At 44.1% G+C, this 17,945-nt stretch overlaps 1 protein-coding gene across 3 annotated transcripts; it reads right to left on the bottom strand.

The window, feature by feature from the left end:
• Positions 1-15,750: 15,750 nt before the first annotated feature.
• Positions 15,751-16,753, bottom strand: LOC119285112 (probable glutathione S-transferase GSTU6). 3 transcript variants are annotated; one of them, XM_037564328.1, is made up of 2 exons: positions 16,364-16,753; positions 15,751-16,233 (listed from the first exon to the last, which is right to left on the bottom strand). In XM_037564328.1, exons 1-2 carry the CDS (start codon positions 16,683-16,685, stop codon positions 15,878-15,880), a joined length of 678 nt encoding a protein of 225 aa, XP_037420225.1. In that variant the 5' UTR covers positions 16,686-16,753; the 3' UTR covers positions 15,751-15,877. The 3 variants fall into 3 exon arrangements, with proteins under 3 accessions (XP_037420225.1, XP_037420224.1, XP_037420223.1); XM_037564327.1 differs by having other exon boundaries at positions 15,751-16,238; positions 16,369-16,753; XM_037564326.1 differs by having other exon boundaries at positions 15,751-16,255; positions 16,362-16,752.
• Between the last annotated feature and the right edge of the window lie 1,192 nt (positions 16,754-17,945).

Raw genomic sequence — 17,945 nt, 5'->3', positions numbered from 1 at the left:
CTGGGTATTTTGACGGAGAAAATCATAGTAAATACTCAAGTGTCGAAACGCACCCAAATTTTGCAGGCGTGCTTGTGTGCCATACTGTAGCGTGTGAAAAACAAATCCCGACGTTTCATGGCTTTGTGAAAGGGAACACCTACTGAATGCATGTCACACCCCAAACTGACACCTCAGCTTTGTATTGTGAGTATGTGCCAACATGGACGAAATGCACCCAACTTTTGCGTGCACGTGTCAGTGACCCCCACGGTCTCGCACGTTAGATTACGACGGAGTCGGAGTACGAACGAAAGCTGCGTCACGTCAGGAGACGTTTTCTGGGTATTTTCACAGAGAAAATCGTAGTAAATGTATCGAGTGTCGAAACGCACCCAAATTTTGCACGCGTGCTTGTGTGCCATACTGTTGCGTGTGAAAAAAAATCCCGACGTTTCATGGCTTTGCGAAAGGGAACATCTACTAAATGCATGTCACACCCCAACCCGACACCTCAGGTTTGTACTGTGAGTATGTGCCAACATGGACGAAACCCACCCAACTTTTGTGTGCGCGTGTCAGTGACCCCCACGGTCTTCCACGCCAGATTACGATGGAATCGGAGTACGAACGGAAGTTGCTTCACGTCCAGAGACCTTTTCTGGGTATTTCCTCGGAGAAAAACGTAGAAAATGCTTCGACTGTCGAAACGCACCCCAATTTTGCAGGCGTGCTTCCGTGCCATCATGTTGCGTGTCAAAAAAACATGGCGGCGTTTCATGGAAAAATAAAAAAATTAAAAACAAAAATATAAAAAGTCCCATATTGCGGACGGACTCACTTAGGAAGATTAATGTGAATTATTACTGTGACACTCCATGATTATGGAGTGCCAGAGCATAATTTACGTTAACCTCCTTAAGTGATACCGCCACACTAGAGGACTTGACATTGCAAGAAGACTACGGTATTTAAACAGGTGAATTAGCATGACGAGAAGCAATGTGGGACTAAAAATTAGCATGTTTGGCGGTGGCCGCCGTCGCTATAGGTTGGGCGCTATAGGTTCGGTGGTATCGGGCCTGGGCCCAGTCGGCCAACGAATTGTTTTTTCCTTTTCCATCGCCGTATACCGCCACGCACGGCGGAACCCTATCCACACCACTCGCCCCCGTACGCCGCCCCGTGCCCCCAGTCGCCCTACCACGATCGCCCTCAGGCGCGCAATGACCTCGCCGCACATGCAGCACCGTCCATCGCCGTCCACAGTCAATGGTGCTCGTTGGCACAGACCGCCCCACGCCCGCACGCGCAGATCGCCGACGCTGGGCTGCCTGCTTTTGGCTCCGCCACAGCCGTTGTTCAGCGGATGTCGCCCGGATTAAGGTCACGTTTCCCGCCTCGAACAATTTCTGTCGATGGTATTGCGTAATCATTTGTATTAATAGGAAAAAATTAACATGCAGTATGGACATCGATGGTGTGATTCCATGTTCCATAGAGAAGTGGATAAGTCTCATTGAAAAATTTACCACCGCTCAGCGATTTAGATTCTACGAAACAGGCTTAGAAGAGATGTTGATCATTCCGTCAGTACAAATGAGAGATTTTTTGTTGCATTTTATGATGTTAGGTTATAACCCAAACAGCAAAAAAATCATGATACAAGAACATAGTGGCAGTAAAGGCCTTATTTCACTTAGACCGGACGATGTGTTTTCAATATTCGGGTTTAAGAATGAAGGTGAGGATGTTTTTGGCATTCTTGCGACGGAAGGAAAAGATTTAATAAAGAAAATTCCTATTCAGTACGTTCACAAAAAAAATGGTCACATAATGATAGATGACTTGATTCAAAAAATTGTGAGGAATAAATCCGTCGACGATGAATTTCTTCGGATGGCTGTTCTTGTTTTGCTGGGGACCATTATTGCACCCATGTCGGCTGTCTCCATACCAAAGGAGTACTATGTGTTGGTGCATGACGTGAAGCGGATAAGCACGTTGAATTTTAACGTGTTCACTTTGCGAACTTGTTTGACAGAGATTGGTAAACTCAAGCAGGACGGCCGTGTGAGGCAATGGCCATGTGCAACCTAGCCCTACTCCAGGTATGCTATTAATTAATGCTATTTCATATTCCTTTAATTTATGCGTTCGTAACTTATTTTGGCATTTGTTTTGTAGTACTTATATTGGGAGAAGGTGCAGCCAACCACCGGCCCGAAAAATGACCCGTTGTCGTTGCAAGTTCCCCTAATGAAAAATTGGACTGAATCTAAAGCGGAGAAACAAGACAAGTACGACCTGGAAAATGGTCATGGCCATGGATTGGTAATATTATAATGCTTATTTACTAGTACATTGATTATGCATTGAGAATGTTATGTACTCATGTTGTCATTGCATACTCACTTTCCAGATTGATGGCTGCATTACGAAGGAGTATAGAATGAAAAAACTTGCAGATGAACAAGCTAAAAGCAGTAAGAAACATAGTAGCCGAAAGTCATCCGTTATGGGAAACAAAAAAGTGGACAATGTGTCCGAGGTCCCTGCTAATCTAAAGCCTTTTATGGACCGGGTTATGAATGATATGAAGGAAATTCGTAAGGAATTGTTTCGTATGCCGGAGTTATGCGCACAGGTAAAAATGTAACAACTCTGGTATGCACTTTATTAAACTCGATAAATTAATAAAAAGATATAACATGTGACTGAGCTTACTTTTGCAGAGATTGTTAGAGAAAATGAATAAAACAGGTGTACGGTACAAACCGAGCACAATGGCAGGGGAGGAAGAAAATCTGTATGGACAAAATAGTGAGTCCAGGTAGGAAAACAAGTATCCTAAAAAAGAATTTCAGTATGATGACAAACACACACCTAATGGCCGAAATGGCAGTGGGCATTATGATTTGGATTCTGAAGAAGGGGATTCGTTCAAATTCAGTACTGGTCACTTGAGTAGCTTTAAAGATGAGAAGGAGGATCCTATAGATGTCCCGGAGCAGTCAGAAAAAAAGAAGCATCATCTCTAAAAACCGATGAAATAGAAGCTACAAGATGGCAAGTCCCTCAAAATGAGCAAGAAGTGTCACAGGCCTTGTCATATGGCAATAGCGAGGTAGAAGAGAAGAAGGAGGTGATTCCAGAGAAGCGAAAGCAGTGTGCGTCAAAGTACACGAAATCTCCTTATGTTAAAAAGACTCCGAGAAAACGTGAGAAACGTTCCGCGAAAATGAGTAAGTTAAACATGCTATGAATATATTTTTGGAAATTATGTAGTACAAATTTGTACTTTAACTTTATTGACTTGTGTTGTAGAACTGTTTAATGAAACAACCCCTCAATTTGATCATTCTGTGGATGATATGGTGCGTGCCGCTGTGTAGTACGTGAAAGCGTACGAGCACTCACCAAAACATAAGAATCATGAAATATTCAACAACGGTAAAGATGATGAACTTTCTGCGACAAGAGTTTGCCAGATACTTAACCATGCATGGATATCCGGTGATGTATGTATTTTTATTGTCATGCTTATGTCATGCGTTAAGTATGTTGCAACCATGTTAAATTTAGTCATTTATTTCAGGTAATTGACGCTTATGCGACGTACATATCGGATACAAGTATCGTCAAAGACAGGTATCTTATTCCCACACATAGATCTTACTGGTTATTGAACACTCGGTCAAACTCAGTAAGGCGAGTGAAGTTGGTAGGCAATCCAGAAGGTTTAGCACATGCAAATGAACCTCTCAACAGATGCATGACAGAATATTTTGCAAAACCGAAGGTACCGTTTGTATTGCAAAATTGTATTTTCATTACTATCTTATGTGAAAGCCGAGGTTACTAACAATATTTAAGTTATGAAATAGGCTTATTTTGCTTTAAATAAGGATAAAAACCATTGGATTACATGTGTTTTGCACACTAGAAAGAAAGAGTTTCAAATTTTTGATTCTTTGAGGGGGGAAGAAAATATCTCTGAAGCTACCAGGAAATTCGTTGAAAATTTTGTAAGTTTTGTATTCATGCGTGTACAATTAACCATATAATTTCTTTACCGTATGTAGTCAACGTGTTCATATTTTTTTTCTCAGAAAGAGCAACTTGCAGGAGATATTCAAGACGCAAATGATAGTGCTATTATGTCGTTCCCGGATGTGTCCGCATGGCCTATAGCCCCCTACGACATGCCTCAACAAGAAGATGGGTGAGTTACATGTAGCATGTGCTTTTGAAATACATTAATTGATCAAGTGCTATCTTACTTAACGTGCTTTCAAAATTGGACTTATGTTTTTTTAACACAGGAACTCATGTGGACTGTTCGTCCTTCGCTGTTTCCAATACTGGGACGGAGAAAAATTTATTACTGGTATTTCTCAGGTGGGTATATTTTAAGTATGAAAAATTAGTACATTATATCATATATAAGTGATGAAAATAATATTATTTTTATTACTTTTCAGGAATCTATTGATAGTTCGAGAGAGAGAATGATAGCTGGAATTATTATGTCCCCCGAAAATAAGATTACAGAAGTGAAGAACAAAGTAATTCGACTTGCGAAAAGGAAACAAAAATGAAAATATCATACGACAATTCTACATGATTGTCGAAATATTATGTGTTCATGACTGAGAATTGTGTGTGGATGCTTTTCTTTTTTATGTGAGTTTCCAATATTTTTAGCATGTCAAGTTTATGTACCCTGGCAACTTTATTAAAAATACATTTTAATCATTTCTTATTTTATTATTTAATTTTTAATTTATGTTCAATCAGTGTTCTCGCGAATATACGATTTGGGATTTTAAAATACTCCGATGATATATGATGACGATCTCAGAGGCGAGCGCCGCCCGCGCCGCACATTCGCCGCTACATGGCGCACGTGGGCCGCGTCTTCTGGCCAGCGGGCCCGCGCCGCGCGTCGCCCCAGGGTTGGCCATTGCCTGCTCCGAGGTTGATTCTACATCGGCCCGCGTGCGCCCCTCAGCACCCGAGGGCGGCGTCAGCCTTGAGACCGCCCTCCGCGACGGCTACTGGATCCTCCTCATGCATGCGCCCCTCTGCGGCCGAGGGCGGCGTCAGCCTCGGGATCGCCCTCTGTGTCGGCTCCTGAATCCTGCTCGTACGTACCGCCTCTTTGCGCCCGCTGGCGCAACTCGCGGGCCAGCCGCGCCTGTTAATGTTATTTTTTAAAATTAAAGGAACCGGCGGCTGTGCAGCGCCTCTGATACCCAACATGCATTATTTATACACAAAATCATATATTTGTACGAAAAAATGTATATATTACATATCATGTTAAATTTGTATAACGCATATCATATTATAACGTAAAATTTGTATGTCGCATATCATATTAAGAACAACAAGTATAGTGCCAACAAATATGACATAAGTAAACACCGATTACAAGTCTCCCGTATCGATGTAACGAAACAAATATGTAAGTACTATTCTTTAAGACAACCAAATAAATCGTCGACTGTAATCAGAAGTAGTTCTTTTTATTCAAACATTTCTTTTCTATGATCATCATGCCATGTTCTTGCATAGGAAAATTGTAATATATGTCAAAATTTTGTAAAGTATTAACTAAACAAGAAAAGAACATTAATGAAATGGTGTGCACATACTTTGGATTCTGAGGACAATTGTTTTCGAAATGACCTTTTTCTCTGCATAAACCGCATAGACGTACAGGAGGTTTCTCATCAAAACCTTTGGGTCTACCGTCTGTAGTCACGTCAGGTTCCTTACCACGGCCTTTGTTATTCTGCCCTTTCGGTGCTCCTTTCGTATTGATTTTTTCTGGATCACCAACAAAAACATGATTTTGATTCGGCACAAAAGCATCATCATGTGCAACTCTATGCTATCTCACATAATCTTCCTCCTCAACATCCTTATTTGCTATCACATCCTCCAGAGCGGCCTTCAGTTTATCAAATAGAAATGTTTTATGACATGCCGCATGATTTGCTTCCGCAGACAAAATAGTCAACACACTGTACTTAGTTCTCTCCTCAGTACCTGCCCATCCCCATGCGAAGAGATCGCTAGTGCGTTTCACGGGCAGTCCACCTCTAGCATTCTTGCTGAATCTTCGCAGCACTAAGCACCTAGGTAAGTCATGCACGTTCAACCTGGCTAAAACATAAAGAACATGCTTGCATGGAAGACCTTTACGTTTCATACTATCACAACATCACTTCACTGTTTCTTCTGAATTACTAGGTGTATAGTCCACTTTGAATCTCAGTTGCCTGTTATTTTTCCATGCCACTATGAATCTCCTACTAACAGCTCCACTCAGTCTATCTATGATCTCAAGATCCGCTGCCTTCTTCATTTCTTTCTGCAAGAGGTAAAAGTTCACCGCAGTGAAGTCACGGGCAGCGGCTTTTTCAATGCACTTGAACTCGTCGAGTACTGGTACAGGGAGTGTCTGTATGGACATGCAGTCGTCGTGTGACTCGTTCTCACGGAGCCGAACAATGCAGTTCTCATAATGCACAACCATATCAACAATTGTCATGCTAGAGTCAAGATGCATATGAAGGCAAGAGTTCAGACTCTCGCTCCTCTGGTTACTCCGCATACGAAGGAAGAACCCATCGGTGAGATATGACGCAGCCCAAAGCCTTTTCTTTCGGTACATCCTACGCAACCATGTTTCAGTTTTCTCCGACTCCCATTTAGCTCTAAAAGCTGCCCATCCCGCCTCAAACACATCATGTGTAGTGGCATAATAAATAAGAGACCTGAACTCCTTAAGGGACTTGTGGTGGAGGTGTTTCTGCATGTTTTTCTCAATATGCCACGAACAAAGTCGATGCTACACGTCGGTAAGGACCTTCATGACGGCCCTTATCATGGTTGCGTCTCCGTCAGTAATTACAGACCTCGGCTTCTTCTGACAATGAGCTCTTAAGAAGGTATGCAACACCCAAACGTATGTATCCTCCGTCTCATCTGACACAACTGCACAACCGAACACAGTGGTGCAACGATGATTGTTTAGACCAACAAAAGGTATGAATGGCATTCCGTACCTATTCATCTTGTAAGTGTTGTCGAAGATGATTACATCACCAAAGTCAAGGTAATCCCGACGTGACTGAGAATCACACCAGAACATGTTCTTCAGCTTTCCTTCTGCGTCAACAGTGTGCTCAAAGAAAAAGTCTGGATCCCTTGTATTTCTCGTCATCATGATACCAATCGCAGTGTCCGCATCACCCTTTGCTAGCAACTTCATTTTCTCCCTATAACACATGTTATAAAGCTTCCTCCTCCCGAAACCAGCCAGTACATATGATCCATACCTACTAACGAAGTTGTCATAAATCCAATGTTTTTTTAGCCCAGCACCTGGCATTGCTAAGATCTCGAGCTTCTGGTATTCCTTTATCTGATTATGAGATCGAAGATATATAACTTCATCTGGTCTAGCAAGAGTGTGACTATGATCATCGCTGAAACTGCTGACATGCCAAATGGAGCGCTCTCTGTCAACCTTCATAGTTAGATGGGCCTCACAATAGCATCGAGTCTCGCTCTCAGCCTGCGCTTCTTCCCTTCCATGGTACAAAACTTGGCCTGTCGTTTCCCAGACCTTGAACAGAGAAACCTCCTCAACCGCCTACGTGCGTCGATACCCTTACTATATTTCAAGTTGTCCTTCCTAATGCTGAAGCCACGCTTTTTCGCATAGTCGTTATAGAAATCATATGCCTCCTCGTCTGTCCTGAACGTCGTGGACATCACCGTCCAATGCCTGTCCAGTGATTCTTGCTGGTATTCATCGTACCCAGTATCAAAATTGCACTCATCACCATCGACATCATCATCGTTTTCGCACGCGTCACCATCCTCTTCCTGAAAAAAATACAAACAACCGTATATGTCAGTAAATAGTTGTATAAGGACTATCATATGTATTCACTTTCCACTACTTACTTTGCTCGAGCTGTCATGATAAGATGCATCGATATCGTTTTCGTCATTGGCATCATCAAAAAAATTCCACTGATAGTACCCTTCCACTTCCATCTGCGCAAATTGTAAATATGATATGTAAGACTTGATGCGTATTTAATTTCACTTTAAAATAACCTACATAAATCTAAACCTATATGGCTTCCGCTTTCAGCATATGAATCATCTACATCCATATCCCCATTGTCATCATCCCCTCCTATCTGTGCACAGTCAAACATGTTATTGTCATCGCGGATGCTTGTATTTAATATGATTGAGAACATGCAGACCACTTACATTGCCACTGTAAGACTCATCCAAACTCATATAATTTTCGCCATCATGTCCGCCTTCATCCAATGACAATGATCCGTCGTCGCTACCGCCATCATCACCGTCATATCATATTTCAGCCTCAATCTATACACGTTCATATATAATCAAATATACATTCAAACATCACGTAACATCTTCTCAATTAAAATCCATTCTTAAATTACTATGCCAGCGCCTCGCGTACCTCGTTGCCTTCGTCAGACATGAGGCGGTTGTCGTTGGATACGAACTGCCGGCGGCGGAGGCGTCTGCCCGACTAAGGCGGTTGTCGGCGTAGCGCACAACACGTACGTTTTTTTCGTCGGCCAGGTACTGCCGGAGATGGCGGTGGCGGCGGCGGCGGCGCGAGAGGAGGCGGGTGAGGCATCTTGAAGATAGGTTTCACCGATCGTTTTTTTAATCACTCGGGCGTACGCAGCGGGCGCGGGCGGGCGTGCATGCAGACGTGGGCGCCTACGGGCGGCCGTGCATGCGGACGTGGGCGCGTACGGGTGGGCGTACGCGACACCGCCGTACGGCGACGCAGACGCGTCTATGGCGGGCGGGTTTTATTATACGGCGTGTGAAAATGACCGCCCCTACCCTTTATACGTCTTGGGGGGGAGGGGGGTGTTGTACCGAAGACCACCTTAAATAAGGATAACATCACTTAGATGTGTAATAGCTCTATATATAAGCCATAAAGGGACATTTTATGAAAGGACGCGTCTAGTGGGCGGCCGGCCGCCCTGGGATCGCTAGCCAGCGGCCACCCGAAAAAGGAAACCACCTGGTCCCCCCTCGAGCGAAAAAGAGGAAACAGTCCACCTGGTCCCTGCCCGTCGGAGCCAAAAAGGCAACTGCCCCGCCCACCAGCTGGCCGCGGGATCACGTGCACCCTCCTCGCCAAACTGCGCCCTGGCTATCTTCTTCTTCCTCACGAAAGAAGGAGGATCTGCCCAGGTTGCAGAATCCACGCCATCTCTCGCCCCCACGCCTCAGCCCCACCGACGCTGCCTTCTTCTTCTTCTGCACGCCAGAAACAGATCCAAACGCAATCGCCCCCAGCCCTTCTTCCTCCTCCTACACAGCCGCCATGGGAGCCCCAAAGTAGAAGGAGCTGCTTCAAGATCTAAAGGGCAGGGTGGTCAGAGCCATACCAGGCAGTAAGATCGAGCAGGTAAGCCCCCTCTGCACCTCTTCGCTTCCCCCTTCTCCATGGATCCATGGAGAATCTGCTTCAAAAAAGAGGTGAATCTGGCACATCACACCAGATGTTAAAACATGCTGGATGTGTTAAACATGCCAAAAACTACCACCTGGATGTGTTAAAAACAAGCCAACTAAAAACGAGTTATCTGGCCAATTAAAACATGATTAAAAGCCAACTTCTAGTTATTATTTGCAAAATGAACAGAAAATTGACTGCCCAATGCTTTGTTGAGCATGTGCAACGAAAAATTTCATAAATGTGCAACTAAACATGCATCCCAGCCAACTGAACATGTATCCTGGCCAACTAAACATGTATCCTGCCAACTAAAAACATATATCTGGCAATACATGTTTTTGAGTGAACACTTTGGAAAAAATGTAGTATATGTCCAAATAAAAAACATGTTTTCTGGCCAACTAAACATGCATGTTGGCCAAAAACTGATGACCAACTAAGACATCTATTCTAGGCAACTAAGACATCTATTTTAGCCAACTGAATGCATTAACTGTCCAACTGAACATGCATGTTGGCCACAAAACTGAAAAAATGCAACCTGGCCAGCTGAGACATCTATTCTAGCCAACTAAAAGCATTGAATGTCCAACTGAATATGTATGCTGGCCAAGTGGAAATCCTGGAAATTGAGACGTCTATTCTAGCGAAAACCAGAAATCTGTAGTGCAACAGGAAAAACATAGGAACTTTTGTCCATGGCTAATGAAGCCACAAACCATATTAACATATTCACACACAAATCTTGTCCCACGCATATATTCTGGTCCCACACCTATTGCAAACCATATTAATATGTTCAAATATACCAGATCTAGAAACATAAACGGCGATGAAAAACATATAACTATAATCTGTCCTCCAATTCTTCTTTCTTCTTTCACCTGGATTTTCCTTCTCAAATGTAGCATCCAATTATGTGCAGAAAAATCTGAAAAGAGCTCCTTGCGAAACGGAAACCTACAGATCATTGCAACAAAACAAAAAGGGAAAAGGGTAAGAAAAACTCTGTAGCAAAAAGAAGTCATGCTCTTGCCAGTTATTTACTGCAAACTGTGCAACTAACATAACAACTCTGTGCAAACAAAAAAATTCATAACTGTTATAATAAAAGATTATGCTATGGTCATGTTGCTTTTAGGTTGTTTTGAAACACAGTTTTTCTGTGGTAACCAACTGATGGCATCAATTTCTTCTTTTTTAATATGTGCAGGGAGTGTGTGGCAGCATCCAAAAACAAGGGAAAAAATGCTTGATCTCAATGAGTTGCCTCCAGATCTCAATGAGCTTCCTCATGATATGGATCAGCAGCAACCCAGCATACAACAAGGAAACTGCACAGAAAATGGTCGATCTGTTTACTACACGCAGGCAAGTCGTGATGGTAACCCTACGGGCCATGACAATGTGGCAGGCCAGTCATCAGCCCGTGGTGCCCCTGTAGTGGTGTCTTTGCAGTCAGAGAGCCATACTCTTGATGACACAGGAATCGAGGCAAATGTTCCTGGTCCAACCAGGACTGAGCTAGAAGCTGGGGCTTTTGACAGAGTTGTGCAAGTAGAAGAAGGAGAGGATGAGGCTGGTTCTCAACCTATGGAACCCTATGTTGGCATGAGGTTTGACAGCCTTCAAATTGCTAAGGATCACTACAACAGTTACGCACTACGGATGGGTTTCTCTATCAAGATGAACACCTCTAGACGGACACCCCGCACCAATGAATTGATAAAACAACAGTTTTGCTGCAACAAGTTCAAGAAGCCCAAAGCTGATGATGGAGGAGCTGAGGCTCCTCCTTACCTGGACCCTATTCCAGATCCAACATCTGTTAACAGTGATGAGGAGATGGAAGAAGAACCTCCAATATTTGCTGAAGAGGATGCTGGTACTAGTAAGAAGAAGAAGAAGCGCAAACGTGAGACAATAAAGCAGACTGAATGCAAGGTGAAAATGTTGGTGAAGCTGATAGATGGGCGATGGGAGGTGACGCACTTTGTTCGTGACCACAATCATCCGCTCGTGAACAAACCTTCATTGTCCAAATACTTGAGATCCCACCAAGGCATCTCACCTGATGAAAAGGAGTTTCTGCGCATCTTGTATAACTGCAACTTGACTACAGGTGTGGTGTTTTTCTATATCCCTTGAAGAATTAAGTTTCCCTCTAGGCAGTCCAGTGTGCAACTGTTATGGTACTACTGTGCAACTGAAATGGCTTAACTATGCAACTGCTGTCCAACTTCCCATGCTTTTTATATATCACTTTGGGTGCTTCTTGTGCAACTAGATTGTCTTTACTGTGCAAATACACAATGTCCTGTATGCAAAAACTGCAAAGTGTTTTTAAAAAGGTGCAGCTAGGTGTCCATTTCCTGTGATTATCTTCTGTGCCAACACGTGTCCTATTACTGTGCAGTTGGATGTGCGCATTTGTGCAACTAAAAAAAGGATATACTGTTTGTTTTTGTATTATGCAGGACGAATGATGCATGTAATGGCAGAGTTCTATGGATCTGAGATGATGGTGCCGTTCGGACCAAAGGCAATAACAAATCTTTGTACAAGTTTCTGTAGAGATGACACAAAGGAGGGTGATCTGATTGAGACAATTGCGCACTTCAAGGATATACAAAAAACCGATCCAGACTTCTTCTATAAGGTGAAATATGATGAAGAGGACAGAGTTGTCAACATATTTTGGGTGGACGGCTTAGCTCGAAAAGCTTATGTGGAGGCGTACCACGATTGCATATCGTTTGACACCACCTACATGACCAACTTGTACAATATGCCGTTCGCGCCCTTCATAGGAATAAACCGACATGGCCAATCTTTCATGCTGGGTTGCGCGTTTGTGAGGCAGGAGTTGGCATCGAGCTTTGATTGGGTCTTTGGAGCATTCCTAGAGGCTATGGATGGCAAACCTCCTGACAACTTCATCACCGATCAGGATGGTGCGATGAGGCAGTCAATACAGAGCATCTTTCCAACCACCGTGCACCGTTGTTGTCGATGGCACATCATGAAAAAGGCTCAGGAAAAGGTTGGTTGGTTGCTGTGCCGGAATCCAGGACTCTTTGATGATTTCAACAAGTGTGTTGACTTCAGCTTCACTATAGACGAGTTTGAGCAGAATTGGGCTGGGTTAATGATCAAGTATGAGGCTATGGCACACACGCACTTTGAGAAGTTGTACGAATACAGGTCAACTTGGGTGCCGTGCTACTTCAAACACAGGTTCTTTCCCTTCCTCCAGTCTACACAGCGTAGTGAGGGGTTCAACGCCGTCCTCAAAAGGTTGTTATTGACATGCCAACTAGTGAACTACAAGATGCCAACTAATGCCAACTAATGTCAACTGTATTTAAATCAAAATGACTAGAGATGTCAACTACAAAAGGTTGTTATTGACAGACTAAAAACAAAAAATAGTGTTCCGAACTGCTGCATAATTTCATCACTATCTAAAAAAAGGCGAGAAAAAACACTTATATTTGAGATTTTACTTACCCTAGAAGATGACTCAGCTCCCTTGCCAAGTGTTGCACGTCTAGTCCGCTTTACAACGCGGAACTGATCAGCATCCTAAGAAAAAAACATGAGCATGGGAAAAAATAAAAAAATGTTATATGACCCAAACAAAACCAAAAAATGGACTTGTGTCATCAACATGCCACTTACCTCAACATCCTCTCCCTGCTCAACACTCTGCGCAAGTCGTGGCTGGCGATTAGCAGGACGCTTCGAGTTCCGGCGAAGAGGTTGACTTCCAGAACGCTGATTAAGCAACCAAAAGAAAACATGAAAAAAAGACATTAGCATACATGCATAAGTTGAAAAACAACTCAAAAACAAAAGAAAAAAAAGTGAATAAAAATACATCTCCTTCATTGCCACCCGCATCTCCTCCTATTATAACCATTTTTGCCCTGCGGAAGGAAATACAACAAAAAAACATAGTTAGAAGATGTGGACAACCAACTACTACAATCATGCAGCCAACTGGGCAGTAAACCTTGTGCAAACTGGACATCAAATAAGCCAACTAACTTTTTTCTGCCTAATTATTACTTGCCAACTGTGACAAGTAATACCTAGACAGAAAAAAGTTAAGTAAAGGCAACAAGCTCAGTGAGATAACTTATTCTGAAAAAAGCGTCCCTAGTTGAACATGAAGGGAGACACATGAAAACAACCACATCCACAAACAAAAGACTTGCACATTGAGAAAAATTAAAATGGAAAATTGGCAAGCATTGGTACTAATTTGCACAAAACAAGGGGTCCTAGTTGCACAAAAGCAGGAGAATAACACATAAACCACCACAGCCACCACAACGCTGGTGGATTGGGTAGATTATATTGGAAAATTGGCAAGCATTGGTGCTAAAATTGTACAAACAAGAGTCCCTAGTTGCACACAGCAGAGGGCACAAGTGTATAACATATGAATATGCAACTAAGTAAAACCAACTAAGTAGAGCAACTGGCACAAGTGTATAACATATGAATAGCCAACTTAGTAAAAGTGATGCAGCCAACCGAGCAGGTAACTTGTGCAACTGAACACAGTATAGACAACCACCTAGTACAAAAACAGTGAGCCAACTGACCAAAACAACTGCTGCAACTGCAGAGCATTTGGACAGCCAAGTACTATATGGACACAGCCAACTGAGGAGAATTTTTTGCAACTAACCACTTAAATCTCTGAACACCAACTACGAAATCAGCCAATGCATTGCACACAAAAACAGTGAGCCAACTGACCAAAACAACTGCTGCAACTACAGAGCATATGGACAGCCAAGTACTATATGGACGTAGCCAACTGAGGAGAATTTTGTGCAACTAACCACTTAAATCTCTGAACACCAACTACGAAATCAGCCAATGCATTGCACACAACATTGCGCACATCTAATACAACTTACAGAATAACTAAAGAATCATGTGCAGGTGTAGAACATATGGACAGCCAACTAGTAAAAGTGATGTAGCCAACTGAGCAGGCAACTTGTGCAACTGAACAGTATGTAGAAACCCAACTAGCAAAAAATTGGTGCAACTGCAGAACATAGGGACAGCCAACTACTATATGAATGAAGCCAACTGGATAGAATTTTGTGCAACTGGAACACAAGTGTCTACCAACTAAAAAGTGGCCGTGATACAAGTTTCACCCTCTTAGTTGGTTAGCACAGGTAATGGTCCCTAATTTGCACATGTACTAATTTGCACATGTAATGGTCCCTAATTACAAACAAGAGGAGAAAAACACATGACCCACGAGAACCACCAGAAGGCTGGCAGATTGGCTATATTATCTCAAAAATTGTCTACTGCTGCTCCTAATTTGCATGCAAGGGGCGACAGAGTTGCACACCGCGGGGGAAAACACTCATCAAAAACACCAGATCCACCGCGAGGCTTCAATCCACAGAAGAGGCACTATCGCCGCGAACCACTCATCCTCCCTGAACCATATGCACGAGCTCACCCCCTACTGCAACTCAAAAACGACAGGATGAGCACAACCCTAACCCATTCCTGCCAATCCGGCGGTTTCCCAAACGAAGTAGTCCGCTGGGGTGACCTCAACCTCGCCGGAAAATGAGTTCGACCTCCCTAACCCCGACCGCGACCTCGACCTCTACCTCGACCTCCCTGACAACGACCACGACCTCACCGGAAAACGAGCGACCTCATCGGAAAAAGGAGGACGGGCGAGTGGAGAAACAAGCAGGGACGAAGACGAGGAGCGCGCGTAGGAGCAGTACCAGAGCCGCCGCGGACGACGACCCTCGCGGCGCGCCCCGCCGTCGACCACAACCCAGCGGATTTGGAACCGCCTCCGAGCACCAACCAACGGCGAAAGCAAAGGGGGAAAGTGGAGGAATGGGCGGCGAGAGGTGGGGGTGGACGGGGTAATGGCACGAAATTCGAAACCGCCGCCCACTACGCACGACGGCTAAAACGCTGGAGAACTGCCTAATCCTCGATGACATGTGGGTCCCACGGACGATTTATCTCGCGGGCGCGGCGCAAATCGGACCAGGCGACTGGTCCACACGCGGGTCTGAGCGGCGCGGCCCCACCTCCCGACCAGGGGACACCTGGACACCGCGCGGCGTCGATCGGGACGAGATCGAGCGGCTCTCGTTCGGCCGCTCGTTCTGTCTATTTAGTGGCCGGCCGCTTTTTAGATTTCAGGTTTATGAAAATACGAAGAAAAAATTATGCCATTGTCCATGATCTGCCTCATTTATTACAAAGAGTTTCCGAGATAATTCGATAATGAAACCGTACACTACTATCCGGAAAAAGAAAACGTACACTGCTACTCTACTTGGCAGACGTGTTAGAGCCAAACCGAGCCTGAAGCTTCTTGGCAAACACCACGGCGCTGTCGGCGTCCGGCACCACCTCCCTCGCCATCTCGGTTCCCGCGAACCGCTCCGCCCACGCGGCCAGGAGCGGGGTCTTGCCCACGTCAAAGAACGTCACCCCAAACATCTTGCGTATCGCCTCGAGCCAGAACAGGTTGCATCCGACGGCGAGGTCGAGGTACCCGACGGAGTCGCCGGCGAAGAAAGGCTTCCCTTTTGAGCATTGGGCGAAGGCCTCTTCCAGGTTCGCTAACCCCACAAGCGCCTCCTTGGCCTTCTCCGCTCTTGCTTCCTCCGTCGCCGCTTTCATGATGTCGATGTAAGCAGGGAACATCTGCAAAAGAGACGCCGCCACGACATTGGCACCCGCGGTTGTGGAGAAGCTCTTCCTGTACCACGGCTCTGGTGCTTGGAATGGAAATAACAAACACAGTGCATACCTTGTCGTCGACATAGGCGGCCCAAAAGCGAGCGACTGCGCGCTCGTGCGGGTCGGCGGGGAGGATGGAGGCGCCCTTGCCGCTCCACACCTCGTCGGCGTACTGCATGATGACGAGCGACTCGCAGATGGGCTTGCCGCCGTGGATGAGCACCGGCACCTTCTTGTTCACCGGGTTGGACCTGAGGAGGAGCTCGCTCTTGTTGAAGAGGTCCTGCTCGATGTACTCATAGCTCACGCCCTTCATGTGCAGTGCCATTCGCACACGGACCACGAATGGGCTCACCACCATGCCGAGCAGCTTGATGTCTCCTTCTCCCGCCATTGTTTTCCCTTCTCTCTCTGCTCCTTGCTCTCTCAGTGATGTGGTGTTTCTGACTTGCTGACAGAATAGCCTCTCGTTGAGGCGCTTATGTAGCCTCACCCAACCTACTCATCGAGTACGCCTATTTTTAATAGAGGTCGTTGGAATGCTTCAGCCATGGAAAGTACGTATGCGCATCATCAGTGACCTCAGCACGCAGCATCGAACCAGATTATAATACTAGCATCATCAGTGCTTGCTTGCTTCGTGTTGTCAATCAGTCAATGACTCGATGACAGTGTTTGCTTGCTTCCTAATATTTCTCGGGCAAAACATTTGGTGCTGGAGATCAGATACATTTGCCTGAGGCTAGGCATAGTGAGAGTAACTTAGGTAATAACATAACGCACTCTAAGAAATTTTTGCTTACATGGCATGTAGTTAATGAAAAGAGGGGTATTTAGAGTAACATAAAGCTAGCCATAGTGGGGGTAACTTAGGTAGTAACTTAACACATCCCAAGACAATTTTGCTTATGTAGCAAGTATTTAATGAGGAGAGAGGTGTTTGGAGTAACATAATATGTTACTGTAACATAGCGCTTCCTGAAAAGGATGAGTCTATAGGCTAATAAATAAAGTCATCTATGACACTACTACTATGTTACGTTGCACTATGAAGATAATAATTTAGACTACTGTCATATGCATGACACTAGTATAACTTACTTCCCACTATGAGGCTGGTCGTAATGATAGTATCATAGCTAGTACTCCCTCCGGTCCTTTTTACTCTGCACATTGAATTTGCCGAAAGTCAAACTGTGCTAAGTTTGACCAAATTTATATTAGAAATTATTAGCATATATAATATCTAATAAATATAATATGATAATATATTTCGAGATGAATCCAATGATATTGATGTTGTTATGTGAACGTCAATAATTTTTTATATAAACTTGGTCAAAGTTGGATGAGATTGACTTCAGACAAACCTAATATGCAGAGTAAAAATGACCGAAGGGAGTATCATACATGCCAACTAGGCAATTTTGATGATTTGTCGTAGCATTAAATGAAGAAAGAGATGATGGAGTATCATGTTATGATATCGTATTATAATAAATGCTATGCTACTTTGTGTCATGCATGACAATAAATAGAGTATTACATGATACTAATATATAATACTATGCATTAGAAAGGTACTATTATACACTAGTATCATATGCATGATACTATTATACTCCCCATTACAACCAGCCTGACCAGCCTGGGA

The sequence above is a fragment of the Triticum dicoccoides genome, chromosome 4A (genome assembly GCF_002162155.2).
Source record: "Triticum dicoccoides isolate Atlit2015 ecotype Zavitan chromosome 4A, WEW_v2.0, whole genome shotgun sequence".
In the NCBI taxonomy this organism is placed as follows: Eukaryota; Viridiplantae; Streptophyta; class Magnoliopsida; order Poales; family Poaceae; genus Triticum; species Triticum dicoccoides.
This window is presented reverse-complemented; position numbering and strand designations above follow the sequence as displayed.

Excerpts from the sequence above, each read along its gene's own strand:
- LOC119285112 (XM_037564326.1), bottom strand. The coding sequence starts at position 16,685 with ATGGCGGGAGAAGGAGACATCAAGCTGCTCGGCATGGTGGTGAGCCCA. Across the intron at positions 16,256-16,361 it reads CCGCCTATGTCGACGACAAG|ATGTTCCCTGCTTACATCGA; the intron begins GTATGCACTGTG and ends TCTCTTTTGCAG.